Genomic DNA, 25,204 nt, shown 5'->3' on the forward strand with positions numbered 1-25,204 from the left:
TTAATCCATCGCAATGTTCTCAAAAAAGTTATTTGACAGAATGATCAGATTTACTCAATGAAACAAACATGATTCAGCAATGTAGCCTAGGTTACATACAATGCAAAACAATACATAGTGGCTCATATCATATCCCTAATAGGACCAGAACTGCTAAAGTGTGTCTTCCTCCGGTTAATGAACGGCAGTATTCCTCTCCTCTCCATCCGCTTCCGCGAAATATGATCTCATTAAATATTTTTCCTTTAACATGCGTCATTTGCCCGACATTTTTATTAATAACATAAAAAATAATTACAGTAAACAATTGATGCCTCCTATAAAATAACACAGAACCTGGGCTTTCATTTGTTGCGAAAAGGAAAAAAAAGGTGCCCGCAGGCAACATCCCAGCTTGAGATCTTCCACGTTTACACATTCGAACTCCTCCTACAAGAGCCCACAACTCACTGTCGAGCCCTCACAAGCCTCACTCACAGTCTACTCTTTCCTTAAAATGCTACAGAGGATTATTTTGAGTTTATTGCTGGCGACGTGGTTCTATGTTGACTGTAACCCCGGGCCGATCGACGATATTGCAGTTGATCGATACTTCATTCCCAAGCGATGCGTCAGAGAAGTGAAATCAGGAGATTTCGTGCGTTATCACTATAACGGCACTTTTACTGACGGAAAACGGTTTGACTCTAGGTGAGGTGATCCAGCCTGAGTGATGTTCATTCTTTGCATCTTGCACAGAATGTTTTGCTTCTGTCATTAACTAAAGCGATACCATTGGGTTTGGTTTTCAGTGTACTTTGATTTTCAGGACATGCACCGTTGGAATATGCTTTTTTTTGTAAAATGGTAAAAAAAAAAAAAACGGGCTACTTGTATAATATTCATTTAAGTATCTTTTGTAGTATGATGCAAATACTAGGTTTGTTCAAGATGTTTTACTCAAGTCTATTTAGCAAAAAACAATAGTAAGATTGCATATTATGATGACTGTGTCTCAGACAATGGTAAGCTTCATTCATACAACTTTTTTGGTCATCATGGTGTACCATACGTGGACAAAAACTTGGTTTTGGGCCTCCTCAGCCTCGTGCATTTTTTAAGCTTAAATACAACTACGCAATTAGGAATTCCAGGATTTAATACATGATATACATTGCAGCAATATTTTCCTTTAAGCTGCTTTGAAATGGTGTAGAAGTACATTGTATTTAAATAAAATTGGTTTGACGTGTGTAAAATGCCCTTGATTGGTATTTCGTGATTTGCAAAGCTAAATGTGTGTGTGTTTATGTGCTGTATGAGAATTGAGAATACATATAAAGTAAGGTAATTTTCTGTTTGAACTGCAGCTATGAAAGGGGGGCTGCATTCCTTGGACAGGTGGGCCATAAGTGGCAGTTTGCTGGCGTGGACAAGGGCATTCTGGGTATGTGTGTGAATGAGCGCCGGAGGATCACTGTGCCACCCCACCTGGCCTACAGTAGCCAAGCAGCAGGTAATATAGCCAAAAACACCTTTTACATTGATAACATGTACATACTAGTTCATAAAACTATTTGAACAAATGACGAGAGAACTCCTGTCTTTCAACTTCTATCTTCATTTTGTGAAATGCTTATTAAAATAAATGACATTTGGTTGAAGTACCCCCTGAGATTTTAAGTTAATATTTTAATAATTTAGTGACACATTTGTATGTTCACAGTTCTCTGTTGTCAGTTAATGGTCTTAATAAATAGATAAAACAGTTATTCTTTTATTGTTTTATTTGGTCTTTGTAGCTGATGGATTGAAACCTCTTTTTTTAGCTGTGATAGTTTCTCAGTTTACATTACATTCACACTGGTGTTTTAGGAACCCAATCAAATGTCATAACTGTTATTATTCTTAATATTATTATGTTTTAACTCCAATTAAGAAATGAATACAGAAATATATTACTGTTATAAATTACAATTGTACTGTAAAAGAAAAAAAAGTTGAATATTTGATCATTATAATAATAATTGTATGTTACACTATGTTTCAAATTCTTCACTTTCAAATGTTCAAAGCCTCAAGCTTTAAACATTCCTTTTATTTAGGTGGAATACTACTAAAATGTTGTAAACTGCCCACAAAAAATGTTGGAAATTATGCGAATGTATAAAAGTGAATCTAGCATACATTGTATTTCCAAATGCATATTAAACTCACAGCACATGTAGAGAGTTTGCTGCATTTACAGTGAACAGAGAAGCTGCTCACAAAAGCACATTTCGTTTTGAAACATGCAGCACATCAGACTATAGTTATTTTTTAATTAAATTGCAGCCTTTGATTTGATTATTGCCCTAAACATTATCACAAATCTCATGCAGCCCCATTTATTTATTGTAATTTTACATTGGATATAATTATTAGTTTTTAACTACTCACAAATCTCCTACAGTTCTCTCACAAACCCCCAGAGGTTCGCAAACCACCGTTTAAGAAAGCTTGTCCTATAAGAAATTTATGAACCATTAGCATTTGCGATCACTGTAATATGTATTCCTTCTGTACTGTTTTAGGTGGTACAGTGCCGCCAGACGCAACATTAGTGTTTGATCTGGTTCTACTAGACGTCTTTAACAGAGCAGACCAGGTTCAGACCAAAGTCATCAGTACACCTAAAGACTGCAAGCGCTCAGTCATGAGGACTGACTTTGTGCGTTTTCACTTTAATGGGACATTGCTGGATGGCACCGTGTTTGACTCCAGGTTAGTGCTACTTTCTGTCCCAGTTGATGGAACTGCAGAAAATAATGATTGTTTTCAAACAGGTTTCCTGTCCCAAACTCACACTCTTCACACTTTTTAAATGTTACTACTTGTTTCAGAATGTTTAGAGAACATTCAGAAGTAACATTCCCTTTATGTAAATTGTTCCCTAAATGTTTGCATAACCAAGAAAAAACGTTTTTAAAACATTTAAAAAATAATGAACATTCAGAAATAACAATTTTATAACTTAATTGGAACGTTAGCAAAACGTTCTTAGAACATATTTTTTTGTTAGCTGGACAGAGCCACAGGGTTTACACTTGTAAATCATCTTACATATGGCTTAGCAGTAGTTGTCTTTGTACATTAAACTTGCATAAGAGAATGTATTTTAACATTTAAAAAATTAATATTAAAGTATGGACACACGTCATATATCAGATGTACCTACTGTGAACTGTTGCATAGATGTATGTTGACTAATCTTATATGAGCATCTTGCAGCTACAAGCGTTCCCAGACGCAGGATTCTGTGGTTGGAGAAGGTTTGCTCATAAAAGGCTTGGATGAAGGGTTACTGGGGATGTGTGTGGGAGAAATACGACACTTCGTCATCCCTCCATTTCTGGCATTTGGAGAAAAAGGATATGGTAAGCAAGCAAACCATTTGCATGTGTATATATAAAGAACATCCCATTCTTTATCACTCATAGATTTTAATTAAAATCTTGGAAATGGTTCCATTCTTTAATGTTGGACTTTACACACTTGAAATTGTCAACCCAGTGTCGATGTAATTCTGGGTTATCTTGCTCCATGTTTCACACTGTTCATGCCTTAGGTTAGTTATTAACTAACGGTTAATTTTCGGGTAATTGGGTTTCCAGATTTCACACTGCACATTCGTAAACCTTGGGTTCTCATTCAGTTATCAACCAGATGAATAACATTGACTGGACAATAACAAATACACTACAAGATTTCAGACTATGATTCCATCCAGTCAGAGGATATCAAATCATATTTTGAAGTGATTTAGAACACATTTTGTTTTCACTTTTCATTCATTTGTTGTGTTTGGAATGACTTGAAAGTCTAGTAGTGTCTGATTCTCAGTTGTTTAGTGTATGATGGCCAGTTTTTCCTCTGTAACACTAACAGAATTGGAAAGTATATGTCTATTAAATGAAAAAAAAAAAAAAAAAAAAAGTTAATTTTTTTATTCCAACCTTTACAAAACTAGAGGAGTATCGTAGTCGGATGTTGAACTTTTTTTCTAAAAATAAAAGAGCAAAGTAAAAACTGTGACCTGTGATCAAAGACATGTGCCTAGAATGCATATGCATAAATTATGATTATGAACTCCTTCTGTGTTAAAAAAAAAATAGTTACACCCTTTGTGTTAGGGGTCGATTTGACCCACATATTTTTTATGTTCAAAATTAGCTGCAGACACAAAATTAAAACATTTCCTTGATTGACTACTTGTAGTGACTATTTGCGCACTGAGGTGCAAATAACATCAAATAGGCTAAGTATAAATAGTATCTAACATTATTTGTACTTAATGTAAATAGTATCAATATTTGTACTTGTATAAATAGCCTCTGGCTTTTTTTGTCTGGTTCTCAAACCCTTGTGAGGGTAAAATGGGTTTCACACACTTATTTTCAGTGCTCCAACAGACTAGTAATTAAAATCAAAACAACAGTCAAAAACTTCATTTCACAGTGAAACTCAAATAGATGAGTTTCGAGTAAACTTTGAGTTTTAAATTTCTCATTTATTTCACATTTTAGTCTTTGGCAAGCTGCAATAAAGTTTTTAGTTTTTTTTTTGTTTTTTTTTTTATCTGACACTGCTGTTTTTCAAAGTGTTGATTTTTGGTGAATTGCATGGAAACCACAGCACCATAGATGTAACAAAAAAAGCTCAAAACACATCTGAGAAAAAAAATTCCAAGAAGAAATAGTTTAAAGGGGTCATATAATGCCACTTTTACAAGGTGTAAAATAAGTCTTTGATGTCCCCAGAGTGTGTATGTGAAGATTTAGCTCAAAATACCCCACAGATAATTTTTTATAGCATGTTAAATTTGTGTGTGTCCCTTTAAATGCAAATGAGCTGCTGCTCCCAAGAAGAGGGCGGAGTTTAAAGAGCTCATAGGCGTTTCTCAAAACCAAGTTCGCAAAATTCGGACTTGTGTCCTTGGTAGTTAGGACTTGGGAAGTTCTACTCAGGAGAACGAAATCCCGTGAACGGGAGAACGCAAGTCCGGTGATTCTGCAAATGGAACAGCAGTGTACTTGATAACGTCACTCAGCTCGCTCTGGCTTCTCCGGTTATCGCTGTATGTATATTTTAGCCAACAATAAAACGAAATTTGTTATAAAATACCACTCTGCCTCTTTTCGTTTTATTTAAAAAACAAACAAAAACATATTAATAGCTTCAGGCAACGAGTGATTGATTATCTGCAATGTCTGCATTGCATATATTTAACAAAACGAAATATTAAACAACCCTGCCTCTTTTCGTATATATTTAAAAAATATTAAATGTAATACTATTTGTGCATACTCTGATTATCTTCACTGTAATGAAATGAAATATAACATAAAACACAACCCTGTCTCTTTTTGTTAAATGTCAGTTGTAATGAACAATAATAGCCATTATAAAAGGTATAAGAATACACAATAAGAAATAAAGCAAACAATTCAGTCAAGCGTACAAAATCAGCGCTTTAGTAGGATACAAAAGTTAAATAGCCATATATAAAGTTATGAAACGTCACGTTGCCCTCAGCCAAAACGGAGCCAGCGGCAAACGTCAGAAGGATTAGCCGAGTTAAGGCTGTACTCTGCTGGGCACATGAGCGCTGAGCGTCCGGTGATCGCCTGGATCTCACAACTCCGACAACGTCAGATTAAATTTTCAGAAAGGCGCTCTCTTTATCAATAAACCACAAATTTGAGCTTTAAACCAGCACATTCTCGCCTGAAAAACTCTTAAAACTACATATCATGACATAATAACAGTAATATGTTTAAATTATGCTGGTTTTCTCCTTTACTATTGACGCTTGCTGGTTAGTGCGAGATGCATTCTGGGATACCTGGCTGTCTCAAGTCCGCACAAGTCACCTCTCGATGCATCCTCGATAAAAGGGGCGGATCAAGAACACATCCGGGGATTTGAACTGTACTTGGCTAGATGCGAACTTTGAATTGGAACAGTACTTGGACAGCGACTGATAACGTTTCACAAGTCCACAAGAACACAAGACCAGAAAAGTACGCATATTGAGAAACGGCTCATGTTAGCAGCTCCAATTACCTCACATAGACTCACTGAAAATGTCAAAAACTGTTCAGCCTTTTATGTTCAAACTGGAGTCAGACAATGATGGAGAGACTCAAGAAGTGACAACATGTAGAATGCAACAGGACGTTTCTGAATGGTTAGTTGATGAATTTATGTAGTGATGTGGAGTTAACTACCTTAAAGTAATTGATTAGCATATTCTGTCATGATAATCTATAAATTGCTCATGTGGGAACTGTTGTAAGATCCATGAAGATAGAACCGGTATAGTTTAGTTTAATTACGGTTACAACTTATGTTGTCATCTTGCTTTTATGATATGTTAGTTTGTGGTTAAACGGAACGTTGTTGATCCATGATCCGTACGGACCAAGCCCCACGGTTCGGGACGCATGTGATTCGCGGATCAATTGCAAGTTTAACCACAATAGAGTGAAAGGTTATCATTTGCACGTGTTTTGTCTTGCTAGTTTACACATTAAATAGATTTAAAACCATTCCAGCGCTAGAAGAGGCAAAAGAGGATTTAATTCGGTATCGCACGCCACGCTGTTATCGGTGCACACAGACGCACATACATACATACATACAAGGCTCGCGCGCACACAGAGAGAGAGACAGGCGTGTTTCAGATCGCTCGCGAACTCCAAATTGATTTCTCTTTCGCATCCTCAATGCACTTTGATGGACACATAAACGCATCATGTCAGTCAAAATACCCCTCTCGGCAAGTATTCTCGTAAACACATTCGGTTATGTCTTAATTGAACGAGGTGAGAATTCGGATGTATATCTATCGGATGTGTGCGTGCATGGGGTCTTACTCTTAAAGTGACAGCAACCTATAAATACCTGCTGTTGTCTGTCATGTAAAACAACATAACACAGCTTTAACAAAGATTAATCTATATTAAATTTATACAGTGAACAGTGTCATTTTACATTTAATTATTACATTTCTGTACATGAAAATTAATACTACAGTTAGACCTTATACTTTATTTGTAACTTTATGTTGTATTTATCTATGATTGTAATTAGTGTACAGTATTTGTTCTTTTTATAGTCTGTTCACTTGCCTTTAATAATGTATTAGTTCAGGCTAGTAGTTTCTGCTGTGGTATCGGAGTAGTTAAAGTGGGCTAAGTAATAAATGCAAAGTTACCCCCCACCCCCCAATTTTTTTTATTTTTTTTGTGCTGATCCGAAAAATGATCCGATCCATGGCTTAATAACCGTGATATGATCCGAACCATGAGTTTTGTGATCCGTTGCACCACTAATTTTAGTGCATTTGTGTCACATACTGTATTGCAATAACATGGCCTCACCCCTTTGTTGCGTGTTCTCGGGGGCGGGGTTTATGCAAATTTAAGGTTAGAGATGTCACTAACCCGGGAAGAAGCTTGTTGTAGTCCCTACCAGCCATTTGTTGTAGTCCTTAAAAAGCAATTTCTTTAAAAGAAAATATCTCAGTTTGCATTGAACTTTGAGCATCCTAACTTTGCAGATGTTGTTTATGCCCAAACAGCAACATTACACACTAACTAAAGTTAAAAAAGTGAAATCATAATCAACCACCCCTTTAAACAGTGTTCAAGCAGTTTAAAAATCGAGTGTTGGTCAAATTGACCAAAAACACAACATGAGGGTTAAACAACGTCTCTTTCTGACTTTTCATTCTTTGTTTCCCTTTATTTCATCCTTCTTGCGTCTCTCTTTTCCCCAGGCACAGACATCCCTCCTCACGCCTCAGTTGTGTATCACATTCTCCTGGAAGACCTCCACAACCCTAAAGATGACATCATTGTGGAGGTCAAAGAAACGCCTGAACCATGTGCACGCAAGTCTGTTGCGGGCGACTACATCCGCTACCACTACAATGCCTCCTTCCTCAACGGCATCACGTTTGACTCCAGGTTTATTTCTTGACATTTTTTATTTGCTTGCTTGTTGTTATTTTAGGTTTACAGTAGATGTAGATTCTGATGTATTACCTCTAATATCACAGTTATCAGCACAACCAGACGTACAACACATACATTGGACTGGGCTACATGATCGCAGGCATAGATAAAGGCTTGCAGGGTGTGTGTACAGGAGAGAGGAGAAGAATCATCTTGCCGCCTCACCTTGCGTATGGCCAGCAGGGGGCAGGTTAGATGATCTTAATGCATTTTAAAGGACCAGTTTGCCAATGAAAGTGGAATGAAAGTGTGCTTTAAAGGTGCATTCAGTAGTTTTAATTTAAAAAGTGAAATATTAAAAAAAAAAAAAAAATGTGTGAAGAGATTGTTGTACGCCAGGGTTAGAAATGTACTTTTACATAAAGGGCCAATATTTGTGTCCTGGAATTGATTTCCAGGTGCATTTTTTTTTTTACCTTTGTAAGGGCAATTTTTATAATTACATACCTTAATAAATGTATCTGTACTCTTTTATGTTGAATCCTTAAATTTAACCGATTACTTCAATCAATCAATCAATCAATTAATTAATCAATACTACTGTTACCAATTACATTTTATCAATTAACATCAACAAAAGCCATCTTTACACTGCAAAGGTGGAACAGAGGCATTTATGGCATTTATGTTTATGTACATAGAATGATTAATGCTGCTCAAAGGTGGCATGAATGTATTCGGGTCAATGACGTGAAGGATCATTTTTTTGTCCAAAGGCCTTAATGATAATAATAATAAAAACAAAGATATGACATCCAAAGTATGTAAGGTAGTACAACTTGATCTCTTTTATTGAATCCAAAAGGTTTTAAATATATTTTGCTACATATAAAGGTATTTTAAAGATTTTGAAGTGTCAAAAGGTCATTTGGTTTGACCATCCAAAGGCTAATACAGCCATTTCATTTCTGATTAAAATATCTTAAAATATAATAAAGATATATATTTTTTATTCTGGCATGATTTTATAACATCACATATCAACATAGTGCAAAATGGTATTAAATTTATGTGTAGAAGTCGTTGCTTCTATGAGAAAGAATGTCTGGAAAAATGAATTTCATTGATGTCATTTGGAGTAACCAATATAAAGGGACCATTTTGGATCAAGTCATGCTGTCAATATCATGTGACAGGATGTGACATCATTTAGACACCTGCAGAGGACCACACGGTCATGAAGCAAAGTAACTAAATAATGTTTTCACTTGCTCATACGCATGTCCCGAAACATCAGGTCATTCGGTATAACCGCCATAAAACATTGAAAATGTAATATTTTAAAAACTTACAATAAATATAAAATGTTTGATTGTCCTTTGGTTAACTAGCTAGCAAGCTAACTAACTAGCTAGCAAGCTAACTAACTAGCTAGCTAGCTAGCTAATTATCAGCCTGTTAGCATTGTTTGAAAATATCGTCATTCGGTATAACCAAAAGTGTCATTCGTTAAAGCCAAAATTTCACTTTTAAAAACCTTAATCGTCAATGACCCATTCACACAACTGCATAATGTAAATACCTTACATAAACTATATAAATAAAAAAGGAACTCATTTCAGGTTAGGGCTGTAGTATTATGACAAATATCATTATTGTTGATTATTACTCTTGATATTATAATATTGATTATAAACGTTGATTAAAAGAATACATACATTTGGGGAAACAACATGTCGTATTCTGTCTACACAGTCAGAACAAACTATGATCTGTTTATGAATTAGTTAATTGCTTTTTATGCATTAGAAAATCAATTTTTCACATGGGTTATTTTAGTAGTATTTTAGTAAAAACAAATGGTTATTCAAACTGGAAATAAATTTCATACAGAAAGCGAGCAAAGAACGTCCAAGAAGCAGTCCATGACTTCAGTCTAGCGCGAGTTATACAGTCTCACAAAAACTATAATTAAAGAAGTTGTGTAGACTGCAAATGGTATTAAATTTATGCAAAATTAATCTGTTGCTGACATCGTATCTGCACTTTGTTTATGATGAGAGAATACATGAGAGTGCAGATTCAGAATTCAGTCAGTGATCTTGCTCACTGATTAAAACTCTGGTGTTTTCAGCAGAACCATGTGTACAGCCGAAGAAACAGAAAAGGTCTGAAGACCGAATGACAGACAAAGACAAAAACAGAAAAAACAGAAGTGCTAGTACCTTTGTGTGTGTTTCAAAATCATATTAGTATATAAGTATATAAATAATTTTCATTCAATTTTGGAGTGAACTCTTGAGTAAATAAATCTCCTCAACCACTACCAGTGTACAGCATCCACCTCAATGATGCAACGACAGCCATAGTGGATCAGAACGCACATCTCACACACCACATTATTGGTGGAGAGGAGACAGAGGGATAAAGCCAGTTAGTAGATGTAGGCGTGATTGGAGGTCTCCCATATAGGTACTGATCAGGCTAAGCCCGGCTTAACTTTGACTAGGCGAGAGTTACAGAGTGAAGATAGATCCTGGTAATTCCCGTTTGCATTCACAATGTGAATATGCAGTAAGTGTTGCTTTGTTTTGGCCAGGTAAGGACATCCCAGGTTCGGCCGTATTGGTCTTTGACATCCACATTATAGACTTCCACAACGTCAAAGATCCTGTGCAGGTGGAGATCCTGCATAAATCTGAGGTGTGTAATGAAACCAGTGAGGTGAATGACTTCATTCAGTACCACTACAACTGCTCACTGCTGGACGGCACATTGCTCTTTACATCGTGAGTTTCCCCAATCATTTCATCAGATTTCACTCTGAAACTCTCATTTCACATATACAGTTCTATCTATCTATCTATCTTTATTAATTTATTTATTAATGTATTTAAAATTAAGTGAATTCATAAAAATACAATGTGCTAATGGTTTTGTGATTTGGCTCACATTTGTTGGTCTTCGATCATTGTAGGAGAGACTATGAGGCCCCACAGGATGTGCTGCTTGGAGGGGGTAAAATAATTGATGGCCTGGATGAGGGTCTTAGGAACATGTGTGTAGGAGAGAGACGGACAGTCATAGTGCCGCCACACCTTGGACATGGAGAGAAAGGAGGTGTGTCTTATCTTGTGTGTTTGAGTCATACTCTAAAAGGATGTAAGTCTCTGTTAACCGACCAGCCTCGCAAACAGGTACAATGCCACTTTAGCATTAGCCACCCACCACGTGCTGTGAAATTGTAAATGTCTGTGTTGACTGACTGCCTGTGATGACAGGCTCAGTGACAACGGAGCTAAATTGTATCTGTATGAAATAAGGTTAAATACTTGACGCTGTAAAAACGGGAGCAGGCTATGACAATACGCCACATACGTCTGTAATAGTAGGAACATGGTGCTGATGACACATAACAGTTTAACTTAACTTGAGAAGGGTGAACGCCCCACCATCACCAGAGATTTAGGATAATAAACTTAAACTGTCGGTTGCAAGTGAGCTTGCACATTATAAAGATAGGGCAAATATAATTTGTGTAGGCTGAAGAGGACCACCTGCCCAGCATTATTTTGCTATCTTCTGAAAGTCCTTTATTTGCAGCTGATGTAGCTGCACCTATCCTGAAGGAGTGCCAGGTGTAGACATGAGGAGAATTGTCTCAGATCTTTAATACTTTAACGAGGCGTTGACTGAACCAGTAGTGAGTCATGGGGAGAGTGAGGAAAAAGTGGAGTCGCCTACATATAAGGTCTGAGATTGACATTTTAAGATTTTTAATCATTAAAAAAAGGACAGAAAGTAGTGTGCTTTTTGTTAATGATGAGTAAGTGCCCGTGGCTCAATTAATCAGTTTTAGAATGTTTAAGAAAAAGGGAAAAGGAGCTTGAAGAGAAAGGAATAAATAAAAACTTACAACGAAGAAACCCATGAAATGCTAACACCTTGTCTACAACAGACGCGAGCAGCGCGACGTGACAAAAGACAATACAACCAAATATAATCAATGATATTGTCTACACTGGATGTGACACGACAAATCCCCGACAGTAAATTGATGCCTCGTTCTATTTAGGCACTCACGATACTTCTCTTAGGAAGGACAAATGGATTTGCAAAAGTCGCTTTATCGCGTCTTGTGTAGACAGCTTGCGTCAACGGTCGCATCTGGTGTAGATATGTGTAAGAGGACAACTGCTTCCAAGAGAGTATCAGTATAGGGAGAAAAATAACCTACTCTGAGAACAGAGATCATGCTATGTAAAATGTCCGAAGATATTGGAAGCCGTTTACCAGGAAGAGAATATGATTTCTTAAAACCTTTTAGAGGAAGACGAACTGAGGATTTGGAAAAGAAGCTGTGGTAGTCTGAATGCATCTAACGGAAAACTGGATCCCCTCCCCCAAATTGTGGATAGTGGAAAATTAAAAGCAGAAAGTGGAAAAGTGCAGACAGTGGAAATGAGAATTAGAAATAAAGGTCTACGATTTGAGGGTGGAGAAGGCTAAACCATTTATAGTAAATACGGCAATATTCCATTAAAAGAAAAAAAAGAAAAAACAACAACAACAATTGTCAGTTTTGATTTCATGCCGACTTTAAATAAAAGTTTATTTTGTGTGTGTGTGTGTGTGCAACGGAATTTCACTGTGGATTTGCTGCAGCTGACATTTTATATTTTTTGGAGTCTTCAAATAGCATAGAATAATGAAGAATAATGAATTCTTCTCAATCCCTGATGACAAAATGAAATATTGTTGTCCTGTTCTCTTGTTTTCCTAGCTGGTATTGTCCCAGGGAGTGCAGTGCTACGGTTCGAACTGGAGCTGGTGTCTCTGCAGAAGGGGGTTCCTGAGGGCTACCTGTTCGTTTGGCTTGAAGATAGTCCAGTTCAGCTCTTTGAGGCTCTAGACATCAACCAGGACCAACAGGTCCCTTTAGAGGAGGTCAGTTTATGATTCTTGTAGATCCCTATGAAATCCATTTTATTTTTTCACAGATTCTGTTTTATTTCTTCTCATAGGGATCTGTTTTATCTACCCTTTTCCTAATGAGCCTACTGCGTTTTAGATTATGGGAGGCAATTCCGGTTTGGGGAAGTTCCACTCAAAATGACTGAAACAAATCATTTCAAATCATAAGGCTGCACTAAAAATAATCCGTCAGTTTGACTGAATGAGCTGTAAAATTTCCTTCTTGTTCTTTTTTCAGACCACAGGAGAATAACATAACGCTTGGTATTTTAATGTGACATGGTATTTTATAACATGGAAAAAGCTCTTTTGAGTCGCTGAATTCTTTTCCTCCTGATTATATTGCACATGTGTGGTCTGCTCTCGCTTATGTTACATAATACAGACATATATTACTACAGTGATATTTAAAATGTCCGTAATATTGCTGCAGAAATAATCAAGCTTTTGGGATTATTCATGGTCTGTTGTAGTAATTTGTTAATGCTTTTACACTTTCAGTGTTCGATGGTTGAAGGGTGAGCAGAATAATGTCATCTCATAGTATCCAGTTTTTGAAATTGCAGTAATAAATTTCAGTAATCATAAAGCATGTCTAATTAACTGAAATCATGAAACTAATAAAATTTTACAATTTATTAAAAACATAACAAAAATAAAATTTTTAGGGCCCTTGAAATTAAATTTTTTTTCCTGAGTTCGGTTTTATTTTTGCCAAATTCTGCATTCTGTTTTAATTATTTATGGATTTCGTTTTATTGGTTAAATAATTTTAAATAATCAAAAATAAAATAAAACATTTTTCACAATAATAGTACCCTATTAAATATTTTATTTTTTCAGAAATTGTGTTCACAGGGCTTATTGCTTTTATAAAAAGGTTACCACACAATACAAATATTAAAGCTAAGAAATATGTATCAATGCAACTTTCATGAAGTAAAATCATTAATAGGCTTCCTTCCACTGGAAAAAAAAATAGTCCCTGACCATGAACAGCAACAGAAGTTACATTTATTACGCCATTAGATGGCGGCAAAGATTGTCTTTATGAGGGAGTCACTCAGTCGCAAAGACTTTTATATTGAAACTTGTCGTGAACACGGAACAAGACGCAAATGACAAATGCTTTGACTAGCGCTGTCAGTGTCAGCAGGGGTCGGGAAAACCAATTAAATGTTAAAAAGACAAGTTTATCGCGGACATTCAAACGGATTTTTTATTATGAACATAGGACTGACCTGAAGGAAAATGCTAAATCTGAATGCAGGTAATACACTCGGTCACTCGATATATCTGTCACAATTCTCTTCTACATAATACAGTAAGCTTCAATGATGAACAAAATCAATAGAGAACAAACATATGTTTACGTTGCTAAGAGTGGTTGCTAAGACAGACGCAGCAACCTACACATTTAGATGCGCAGTGATACTTATGTAATGCGGTCAGTATGTTTTCGGGAATTTTACAACGGCTTCGAACGCGGCTCAACCAATCAGAATCAAGGGCTGGAACTATCCATTTTATAATGCTTGTTTTAGAATGTGTCACAGTCTTTGTTAGGAAAGCGATTTTTTTAGATTTAAACCTCGCTTTCCTACCATGTCTCTCCGCAGTTTTCACAGTTCATCAAACAGCAGGTATCAGAAGGGAAAGGTCGTCTGAAACCAGCTCAAGATCCAGACAGCGTCATCATAGACATGTTCAAGAACCAGGACAGGAACGCTGATGGTCTGATCACTCTGGATGAACTAAAACTAAAAGCGGATGAAGACGCAGAGAAAGCACGTCATGAAGAACTGTAAAACATACACAAACACATGTGAATGTACATGCATTCATACAAAGAACAAAGCAACAGACTCATACTCCTGAGGCTGAAAACCGGACCAACAAACTTTCCAGTATTAAAAGTGTACATTTGAGTGTTACATATTTTTATACTTTGAAAAATGTCAGATCTCTAAATGCATTTGTGCCATTGAATAAAAAGTTTCAAACTAAAGTGTTTGCAAACATTTTATTTTGAAATGAAACATAACTACATTTACAAAAATGTTTATTCAAGCTATTTTAGTTTACTTTTTTTAGAATGAAAATAATATTCATTCATACTTTGCTGAATGAATACCTAAATAGGAACTTAGTAGTGTGTACTGGACTAGTAAGTGCAAAAATAGTATGGTAAATAGTAAACACAGACAGGGTTTAAACCTAGTCCCAGTCTAAAATGCATGTTTGAGCTCTTTTAACTGAAAGCAACTTGCACTGACATATCTTAAAATAGCACACTTACATGTTTACTTTTCTTTTTTTTTAAGGGTTTTCAGATGTACTTCATGCATGATGTATTTGTTCATTCTTCCTATTATAATGCTGTTCTGTGATGGATGATTTTCCAGCTATAAATATTTTTGGGGTTGAGTAGATGTTTTAAGCATATAAGAAGACATTTGAGTTTTTGACAACTTGTTGGATGTAGTGGTGTTTAATATGGTACCATTTCTGCTTTATCTTTGCATTGGTTTCTACTTGAATTTTTGTATATAGGTTTGTGTCCACCATTCACCAAATATTAAATATTTAAGTGAAAAATACACTTGAATGGCAAAGGGTGTGCTCAAATGGTCATATGACATTTTTGGGAAAAGTCTGGGCATTAATGAAATGTGAAAGACTGTGGCAAGGAAAAACTATCTAAGATGTGTAGATAAATGAAGAAACCTTGGAACCAAGACTCAAGTCGACATCAATAGACTTCCAGCAGGCAACACTGAAATTGCAGTTCACCAAAACATTCATTGTGTTGTTTTCTAACTCAAACACTTTGGTTGTTGTAATTAACTTAATATTGCAAACTTTGTGACCTTGATTGAGGCTTATGGATTATAGTATGATCACAAAATCAAAACTATCTGATATACTTATTTCACTTTCCTGGTTTTATAGTGTGGATTGATTCATCAGCATGTTACTCCAGACTTATTCTTTGTCTACTTGGAACCTAACAAGTATCCAATGTAATGTAACAATGATAAAATAGGACTGACATGTTCAGATTCTGCTGCATTTTGAACCAACTGAAGCTTGTTGTACCTTATAGTAATCTAGTAGAAGTTTTCCCATGCTGCTATTCATATCTAACATTTTTAGCATCAAACACTGACTACTGTTACAGAGAAGATTGTACTTACTATAGACTTAGGGTTAGGTTTAGTTACTTGTAATTATGCATAATTTACTGTTATTACTATAGTAAGTACATGTAGTAACATGTAACTATGTCACCTTAAAAATAAAGTGTTACCCATTCTCCCCAAGCATTTGTAGAAAATATTCAACGTTATTATTTTCATTGTCATTTCACCATAGTATTTGGTGAAATGAGGTTTGATGCTCAAACCGTGATACTATATTGCTCACAGCGACAGTCCATTTTCACACGCTGTCAGAATATGATTATTCCCCAACTGATGCATCTGAAAATGCCTCAATCAATCCATAATTAACACTGTAGTGCGAGTTACACTGTATCATAAAACATTTTAGGAAACAAAAGTAACAGCACAGTAACAGAATCAACAGGGCAGAAGAACTCGTGGACAATATCAGATTTTTAATAAATATTTATTGTAAATCACTGAGATCCACAACATGTGCATACTTTATAACACATGCAACAAAACTATATTCGCCCTTGAAAGACTTTACAACAACGAGAGCGGGATAAGGTAACATCCCAGCCTTGCTACTCTTATTGTCAGACACTTTCTCCGTCGACACACACACATACATACACACCCCTTCCCTCTGCGCATGAAGGAGAGAAAACTGATATAGAGTTTAAACACTATTAAACCACATCTCAACATGAGAGACACAAAACTTACATTTCCCATTGAGTAAATACAAGATCTAAGATTCTACAGAGTCTCCAATATGCAGGAAAATGTTTGAAAAAAGCTTATTAATGTATGTTCAATCAATGTACGTCTTATTGTTTTTTCTCGTATGATATTACTATGAAACTGCACAAGTCAAGACGAGAGCTATAGATACATTGTCAAAAGCCATTTCTATCTTGCATTTAGTAAAGATTTTAACATCGAAGCATAACATTAGGTCAGCTAAGATGACATTCTTTAAGACTTTGGTGTGGACTACAAAAACAGTAAAATGTTCTTCAGGCGAACATTATGAAATGTTTAAGCTGGTCTTGATGGTGCCAATGATTGCTTCACAAATTTTCACCCAGTGAAGTGCACTGAGATTTCTTGTAAGACATTAAACATCACACATTGTAAAAGATAAAATGAAGGAATGTAGAAAGATGAAACAAGCAAAAGATGAAAACTGATGTTCAATAAAAATATTAGGATTGTAAAAAGCTTTTGCAATAAAGACAAGGATGCCATAAATGGTACCATCTGTATGAGCCATATCATAATATGGAATGTACAACAGTTCACTGCGAAAAAAACAAAAAAAACAAAACACTATTCAAATCAAACGTTAACAATTATTTACATGAATTGCATGACAGAACACAAACCAAATGTCTTTAAAGAGATCTTGAATTGGCATAGACTGCAAGACTAATGACAAAATAATTTTGTACGGTTGCAAGGTCCCGCACACACTGAGGTAATGGTTCCTTAACTTTATTCTGAACATGTGTATGGTTTTGCAACTGTATTATGTGTAGCCTTCACGCGTCAATAACTGAGGCCATAACTGTGTTTATTCCCTGTGCTTAAAAGATGAAAAAGAACAAATATAAATCAAATAAAATGATAAGATTAAGACAAGGGCTAATGCTGAAATGAAGTGCTTGTAGTTGTGAAGAATGCATTTTTGCAAATACAGCCAAAGACTGTGAAAGCATTGCATTTAAGTGCAAAACAAATCAAATCATCACAATTAAGACCAGGAACTAATAAACAAGTGAGAAGAATAAAGATGCCGTGGTTCTTGTAGTAACTCATGGTTTGCTCAAAAAATGTGAGTGGGTTTGAAATGCCGAATAATTACAGCGGGACAAAAAATAAATAAATAAATAAAATAATTCAGAACACTTGTCACTCCCTGCAAAATAATCGAAAAACCCACAAATGTAACAGGACAACCATCACCACATGGAACGTTATGACTCTAGATAAATTATGTGCAGCATTCTGCAACTTGCCAACAGCGGGAATAAGGCAAATTCATGCAAGGCCATGAAACAATGTTTCATGTGTACGAATATTTACAAGCGTATCTTTTCACATATTTATAGGATTCCATTATACACACAGTCACATTGAAAATACTCTCTTTATCAGCATTAGCCATTTCATTCACTCTCCCAGTGATGAAATGTCAAGTAAACAAATAACACACATCTTAATGAGAATGGGATCATGGGAATGCTGAAGACACTATATTATCACATTTTTTTTGCAGCAGTTCTTCTATAGAGCAATTAGGACTCTCAGCATTCAATCTGCGATTGTAACTGCCTGCGTAGAGTTAACGTGCGACGATGTAACTGCTGCATTTGCTGCATACGGTCCCTTTGGCGTGCCAAATTCTGTGGCATTGGGTAGCGCTGACACCCATAAAGAAAGCGGTAGGGAATGCGCACGTGGCACGCTGTGGCACGACAGCGTGGTTGAGGCATGGGTGGCAGAAGCATCCAGCGCTTGCGCTCAGCACAATAACGATACGCCTCTTTTCGATACTGCTTATCCACATCGTCACTGTTCTTCCAGCCACCAATCACAAACACATCATCACCGAGATAGCAGATAGCTGCCCCCTCAATACTGGTAACTTCTGGGGGAAGACTCTCAAGAATATCATCAGAGATCCTTGCGCTGATCTTCTGCCGAGCTGCATCATCACGTACGTTGGTATAACTCTTGGGACAGCAGGAAGCTGTGTGGTAGAAGTTAGTCGACGCTACAGCCATTTGGAATAAGCAGTAATTGTCGATAAGCGGCAAGGAGTCAACTTCCTGCCACTGGCGACTGTCAGTGTCGTAGCGAGTAGTGACCGTCTTCAACCCATCATCGCTGTCGGTATCTACGGGTGTTCGCGCCGTTACGTAAACATATCGATCTTCGACACTAATGGCCTTGACGTCTCTCAAAATCTTAGGGGCAGATTCTAAGTTGTGCCACTTGTCTTGGTCGGGTTCGTAGACACTCACATCCTTGAAGCCGGGGCTGAAGTTGCCATGACCGCCAATACTATACAGAATATTTTTGATGCAGGTGAGGCCAAAGGAATGCTTTCGTGTGGTGAGGTTGCTCACTTGTTCCCAGGTGTTGCGATTTGGATTGTAACGCTCCACCGTCTTGGCAAATCCTGGTTCCATGGACCCAGCCACGTATACATGTGTATCAGTGGCAGCAATAGCGTGACCATCCAGATGGTTATGGATGTGTGGCAAATTGACCCAACGGTCCTCGTAAACAAAGTACCCTACGCACTCACTCAGATAGTCGCCTCCTTCAGAGACCCCACCGACCACCATGATAACATCCATGTTCTGGCCAAATCTTGGTTGGAACGTGGCCATGTATGAGGCCCAGAACTCTGTATCTGCAGATTTGAGGTTCTCGAAGCGAATCGCATGACCCTCCACAGCCTCTGACACAAGCTGTAGGCAGGCTGCGTTCTGTGCGACCAATGGCTCATTCTTCACAACTCTTGTAAGATAGGTCGGCTTTATCTGTGGCAGCCTGAGGAGACGAAAGAGCTCCTCGAAATACTTCACACGTTCTTCTGAGTTCTTCTGAACCCATTTGACCACAGCATCAAACAGAACCTCCTCAGAGTCAACTGTTATCTCTGCGTCAGACAGCCAGTCTCTGACCAGGTGGAATGGAAGTGTGTAAAATTCCTCATCCTGAATGACTTTGTGGAAGTTGCGGCGAATCATGTCAGCAGCACGCAAGGCCAGCTGATCCAAAGTGTACATGTGTGCAAGGCTATGGACGGCCACACAGTTGCCCAGGCTGAGCTTCCTCTTGAGAAATTCTCCACAAAAATCCTTCAATTGCACAAGCAAGAACCTAAGAGTGGAAAAGAAAAAACATTCTTTTAGGTCTTACAATAAACCCACAACATTACAGGTAAGACATATTTGTTCTAGTAGTCAGCTAGGGCTGGGCTTTATGACGATATATATATCGGGGTATGCAAATAATAATAATAACAATGAAAGAGTTATTAAATGCAATAAGCTATGAAACGAACTCAAAGCAGTATGCGCTGACTGACACATTAAAAGTGTGTGCACAGAAAGTCACCTTTCTTCACCTCAGTTCAGTTGCAAAAGTAAAGAGTTGGGAATGAAAATGGATGTGTTTAAGTACACAGATCCATGCTGCTATCACTTTAAAGGGATAGTTCACCCAAAAATAAAAAATTTGATGTTTATCTGCTTGCCCCCAGGGCATCCAAGATGTAGGTGACTTTGTTTCTTCAGTATTTTATTTACAGTATTTATATAAATTTTTACCTCTAATACACCACTATGTCCAACTCCCTTGCGCATCCGGTTGGTGAGGTCTGAACACGCTCGGACAATGGAAGTGATGTCTCTCACTCATTGAAGTATAGGCGCGAGACATCACTTCCGTTGTCAGAGCGCGTTCAGACCTCACCAACCGGATGCGCAAGGGAGTTGGACATAGTGGTGTATTAGAGGTAAAAAATTATATAAATACTGTTCGGTTTCTCGCACAAACCGATCGTTTCGTGTCTTAGGACATCAATGTGTCGTCATGAGACGCAGGGTTTAATTTGGATTTGTTTGGCATGTTTTTTTTATTCTTATAGATGGTGTTACCGTTTAAATGCATTATACGACTGACAGAGCGCAACGGTTGGAGTTAAAAATCATCATTTGTGTTCTACTGAAGAAACAAAGTCACCTACATCTCGGATGCCCTGGGGGTAAGCAGATAAACATCAAATTTTCATTTTTGGGTGAACTATCCCTTTAAGACCTAATGCAGTAGGGCTGGGATGAAAATAGCGATTTCTTGATTTTAATTGTTTAATGAACTGATATAGATTCTTGAATCCCAAGAACAGATCTTTCAGTCTATGGTATTTTCAGTTGATGAGTGAACAAAACTCCCATCCAGTAAATTGCAATAAGATTTGTGCTTTGTTACTTTTGATAAAAAAAACAAAGCCTCAGCTTTCAAATTCTGTCAAATTTATTTAATGTGGCGTGACAGATTGCTGTAGCGGCTCAGTTCAAGCGGCAGCGCGGAGCGCACGTGAACTGATCGTCTCCTCCTCTTTACTGCTAGTTATAGCATAAAATAAACATCAATGTTATTTTGAAAGATACAGTAAAACTTACAGAAATCTGTATCATGTCTCAGTGTTTCAACCGCAGAAAGGCATCAATAAAACAGCTTGTAAACAATGTCTAGTAATGTTACATTTAAGCCATTCAATGTTCATATACTCTCAAATTAACTCTAGAGAGGGACTAAATATATACACCATATTGCATATTCATTGTATTTTTACAATGATGGAAGATTTGCATCATGAAAACAAAACTTTTCCAAATCTTGAAAAATTCAAACAAAGAAAGCCCATAATGCCATCAACAGCAATGCACTATAACGGTCTGTTTAACATAAACTAGTGCTGCAGTTATGCCACCAACCGCTCTGAATGCTTGAGTCTGTTAAAGTTGGGTGGATTCTGATTGGCTGTTAATAGCTACGTTTACAAGAACACCTTTTGTTCCAATCAGAATGAAATCAATTAAATGAAATAAATAATTTTAATGTAGCGTTGTTGTGTATGTGTTAATTGTGATCTTTTAATTGTGTAATATATATATATATATATATATATATATATCTGCCACCATGCTCTCGGCCATCAGCCATTAAAAACCCATATCGATTGACCACTAGTTTTAAGAGCAAAGTGGATGGAAAGTTTTGAACAGAATGATTGGTGTAGATTATTATTTTGTCTAGTGGGAAATGTAAATATTTTGAGTAGCTCTAAAGTGCAGCATGAAATATTAAATGTCTTATCTCCTGTATAAATTTTACAAGAGGTTTATAATCTTAGAAGTTGGGTTGTGCAATATGGACAAAAAAAGCGATCATGATTTTTTTATCAATATTGGGATTTTGATTTTAATTACGATTTTGAAGCAATATTTCCTTACACACACACACACAACTGTCTGTATCATTTTTTGGAAGCCGGCTTTATTGATGATATTTGCGTGTACCAAATCTGCATAAATGATACGTGACAGAGTCAGTTATTTCTTCATGCCTTTCTAAACTCTTTTCGTATGGTGTGCAGTTAGCAAATGCCTGTATTAATTTTTTTTTTTTTTTTTGCGGTTCGGAATGTGCCATTGTTTTTCTATGTAAATGCGCTGGACCAGGGATGGGCAACTCCGGTTCTAGAGGGCCACTGTACTGCAGAGTTTAGCACCAATCCTGATTAAACTCACCTGCCTGTAGCTTTCTATTAATCCTGAAAACCTTGATTAGCTGGTTCAGGTGTGTTTGATTAGGGTTGGAGCTAAACTCTGCAGAACAGTGGCCCTCCAGAACCTAAGTTGATTTTTGTTGATTTTTTTTATTTGGAACTAAGTTATCCTGCCACCGAAATGATTTTCCTGGTTTCTGTGCTTTCTTCCATGCCGTAGTTGTAAGTGTGCTCTGTTCTCGTGCTAGATTTAGGCACACTGCATTCTAATTGGTTCTGAGCGCACAAAAGAATGTAGAAATTGCACAAGCTCACATTTTATTACATTTTACATTTTGATTTTATTGCGATTTTATTAAATCGCACAGCCGGAGACAAAAAAAAGTATGAAACCTTATGCACTCAACTCTGTATGCATGTCCAGTGGTTTAAACCAAGTCTTCTGAAGCTATGATATGATCACTTTGATTACCAGAGAAAAATCTAAGTGGTTATTTACTCTCAAATCACTATCTATCAATTCACATGGTACACAAAGCCCAAATCAAATATGGCGACATAACATCAAACCTCAGTTTTTGAGTGTCATGTGACTTAACATCATGACACAAGATGTCATTGGATAAAACCACTGGAGTTGTAGGGGCTACTTTATGCACATTTTGGAACCTCAATGACTTTTAACCATAGGGACAGTGTGTTCTGCAGAAGAAAGAAAATCATGCAAATTTGGAACTGAATGAGGGTGAGTAAATGATGGTAGAATTTTCATTTTTAGAGAGGAAATACTTCTCTATGGAGAAAAAAGCCACAATGACATTATACAAAATGTGTATTATATACTAAAATGGTGGACACACCTATGATGCCTAAAAATATTGCTGCTTTAGAACCAGCTCATGATGAACAAATGCTGCCGATCTGAAATGCTCCTGTGATGCCCAGCAAGGTTGCAAGGTTCAGAAGGTGTCTATGATACCAAACGTCAATTTCTATTGTACCCAAAATGCTGCAAAAGACGCCTATAATGCCTCCCAAAAATGCTGCAAGCAGCTACGATGCCAAAAACGCTGCTTGTTCTGAAGTTGCCTGTGATGCCCAAATGTGTCAGACATGGACTGCGTCTATGATGCCCAATGTGCATTTGAGTGATCAGACATACCAGCAACGCTGTCAGGTAGGCAGCTGGGTTTTGACACACAGCCTATGATCTGCATGTGTCTCTCTCACCTGTCCGCCAGCTCCAGCACCTCATGCACATTTGCGGTGCTCACTCGGATCTCGCCCGTATACATGAACTGGATTACACTCTCCACCGTCTCCTGGTCGAGGCCTGCCTCGCTGCTCCACTCCTTCATCTCCACCCGCCGCGTCACCGACTCCGAAAACTGACCACCGAGCAGCGGCGTAAAGTAATCCGTGGCCGCGGCCAGGACTGAGCGGTGGGCGGTGAACTCGAAGCTGTTGGCGGCTTCTGGAGAGCTGCTGAACGCCAGCGTCACGTCGCAGAAGAGCCCAAGCTTTCGCTGCTCGTTCTGCCGTCGGGAGAGCTCTGAGCAGTGGGTCGCGGAGGCGAACTCCTCGGCCTCCTCGGACTCTCCGTCTCCCGATAGAGAGCTCGCCGCGCTCGGACTACCGCTGTTTCGGCTAGCGTCCTCAGGGTTCGGGGCGGCTGCTGCCATCTCGGTGTCCGCGCTGTCGGTTCGTAAAGTGCGCAGTATGTTGAGGTGGTGGAGCACACTCAAACACACACACTCCAACATAAACAGCGCTCAGCATGCACATGCGCACACACACCATACAACGCAAGAGTTCTGTTGACGTTACAGGAACTGACGCAAGACATGAGGGGGCGATTTGGGAAGGGATAAGTAAATATAACATTACAAAAGGACATAAATATTAGTATTTATGTTAAATTTAAAAATGCATCAGGATTTTTACACATTTTCAGTGAACAAATCTACCGTTCTGACATATAGGTCAAGCTCCACCCATTACGTGCTGAAAGGGGAAGCAAAGCTGGGCGTCACTTATCTCTGAGCGCGACACTTGATATGAAAGACCCATAGTATTTGTTGTCATATACTGAATTTCTCCAGAAATTCCAATTACCTGTTAAACCAAAAGAGTTTGCTATTGCTCTTGACGCGATTCCAAAGAGTGTGACGTTACTTTAAACAGTTCAGTGGAAATCAACATGGAATTCTTGTCAGAATATTTTCATTGGGGGGCAGCAATCTCATGTTAATCTTGAGTACCTATAGAGTAGTAGTGCATCCTTCATATCTCCAATAAGTCTTTAGTTTTATCATATTTATAAAAGATACATACGCTGTACCGAGTATTTCCGAAAACAGCCGAGCGCCTGGAGGCGTGTCCTGTGAGCGGAGCTAGAGTGACGAGCTGTCACGAGCACGCGCAGATTTTGTGTAGCGATCGTCTGCAAGCTATCAATGGTCAGTTAAACAGATATATTTAAACACACACAATACACCATCGCATTATCCCTGGATAACTTTTGAATCACTATAATGAATAGCGTATAGTGAATAATGAATAATGAATTTATGAATTCACTACGTTCGTGTTGTTTACATTATACGCACTTAGGCGCCTATTGCCAACAAAACAGACATTTAAAGCAGTTTTACTCGCCACCTGCGGTTCCGACTCATGACCGGGATCATTATTGCTGTGACCGCTCCATCTTTCAGTTTCAAACGGTCTGTAAATCCAGTAGAACTGGGCCTTGTTTATGAAACCATAAGCGC

The 25,204-nt window shown here is 37.6% G+C and overlaps 2 protein-coding genes across 2 annotated transcripts; one reads left to right on the top strand and one right to left on the bottom strand.

The window, feature by feature from the left end:
• Positions 1-410: 410 nt before the first annotated feature.
• Positions 411-16,276, top strand: fkbp10b (FKBP prolyl isomerase 10b). Its single transcript, XM_051914219.1, has 10 exons — positions 411-690; positions 1,350-1,495; positions 2,553-2,742; positions 3,250-3,395; positions 7,802-7,991; positions 8,084-8,229; positions 10,579-10,768; positions 10,957-11,099; positions 12,763-12,926; positions 14,573-16,276. The coding sequence occupies exons 1-10, from the start codon at positions 497-499 to the stop codon at positions 14,759-14,761; spliced, it is 1,698 nt and encodes a 565-aa protein (XP_051770179.1). The 5' UTR covers positions 411-496; the 3' UTR covers positions 14,762-16,276.
• A 288-nt stretch (positions 16,277-16,564) lies between these two features.
• On the bottom strand, positions 16,565-24,244 carry klhl11 (kelch-like family member 11). The gene is made up of 2 exons (XM_051914218.1): positions 23,661-24,244; positions 16,565-20,017 (listed from the first exon to the last, which is right to left on the bottom strand). Exons 1-2 carry the CDS (start codon positions 24,191-24,193, stop codon positions 18,430-18,432), a joined length of 2,121 nt encoding a protein of 706 aa, XP_051770178.1. The 5' UTR covers positions 24,194-24,244; the 3' UTR covers positions 16,565-18,429.
• Positions 24,245-25,204: the final 960 nt, after the last annotated feature.

Source organism: Ctenopharyngodon idella, chromosome 12 (assembly GCF_019924925.1).
Source record: "Ctenopharyngodon idella isolate HZGC_01 chromosome 12, HZGC01, whole genome shotgun sequence".
Taxonomy (NCBI): domain Eukaryota; kingdom Metazoa; phylum Chordata; class Actinopteri; order Cypriniformes; family Xenocyprididae; genus Ctenopharyngodon; species Ctenopharyngodon idella.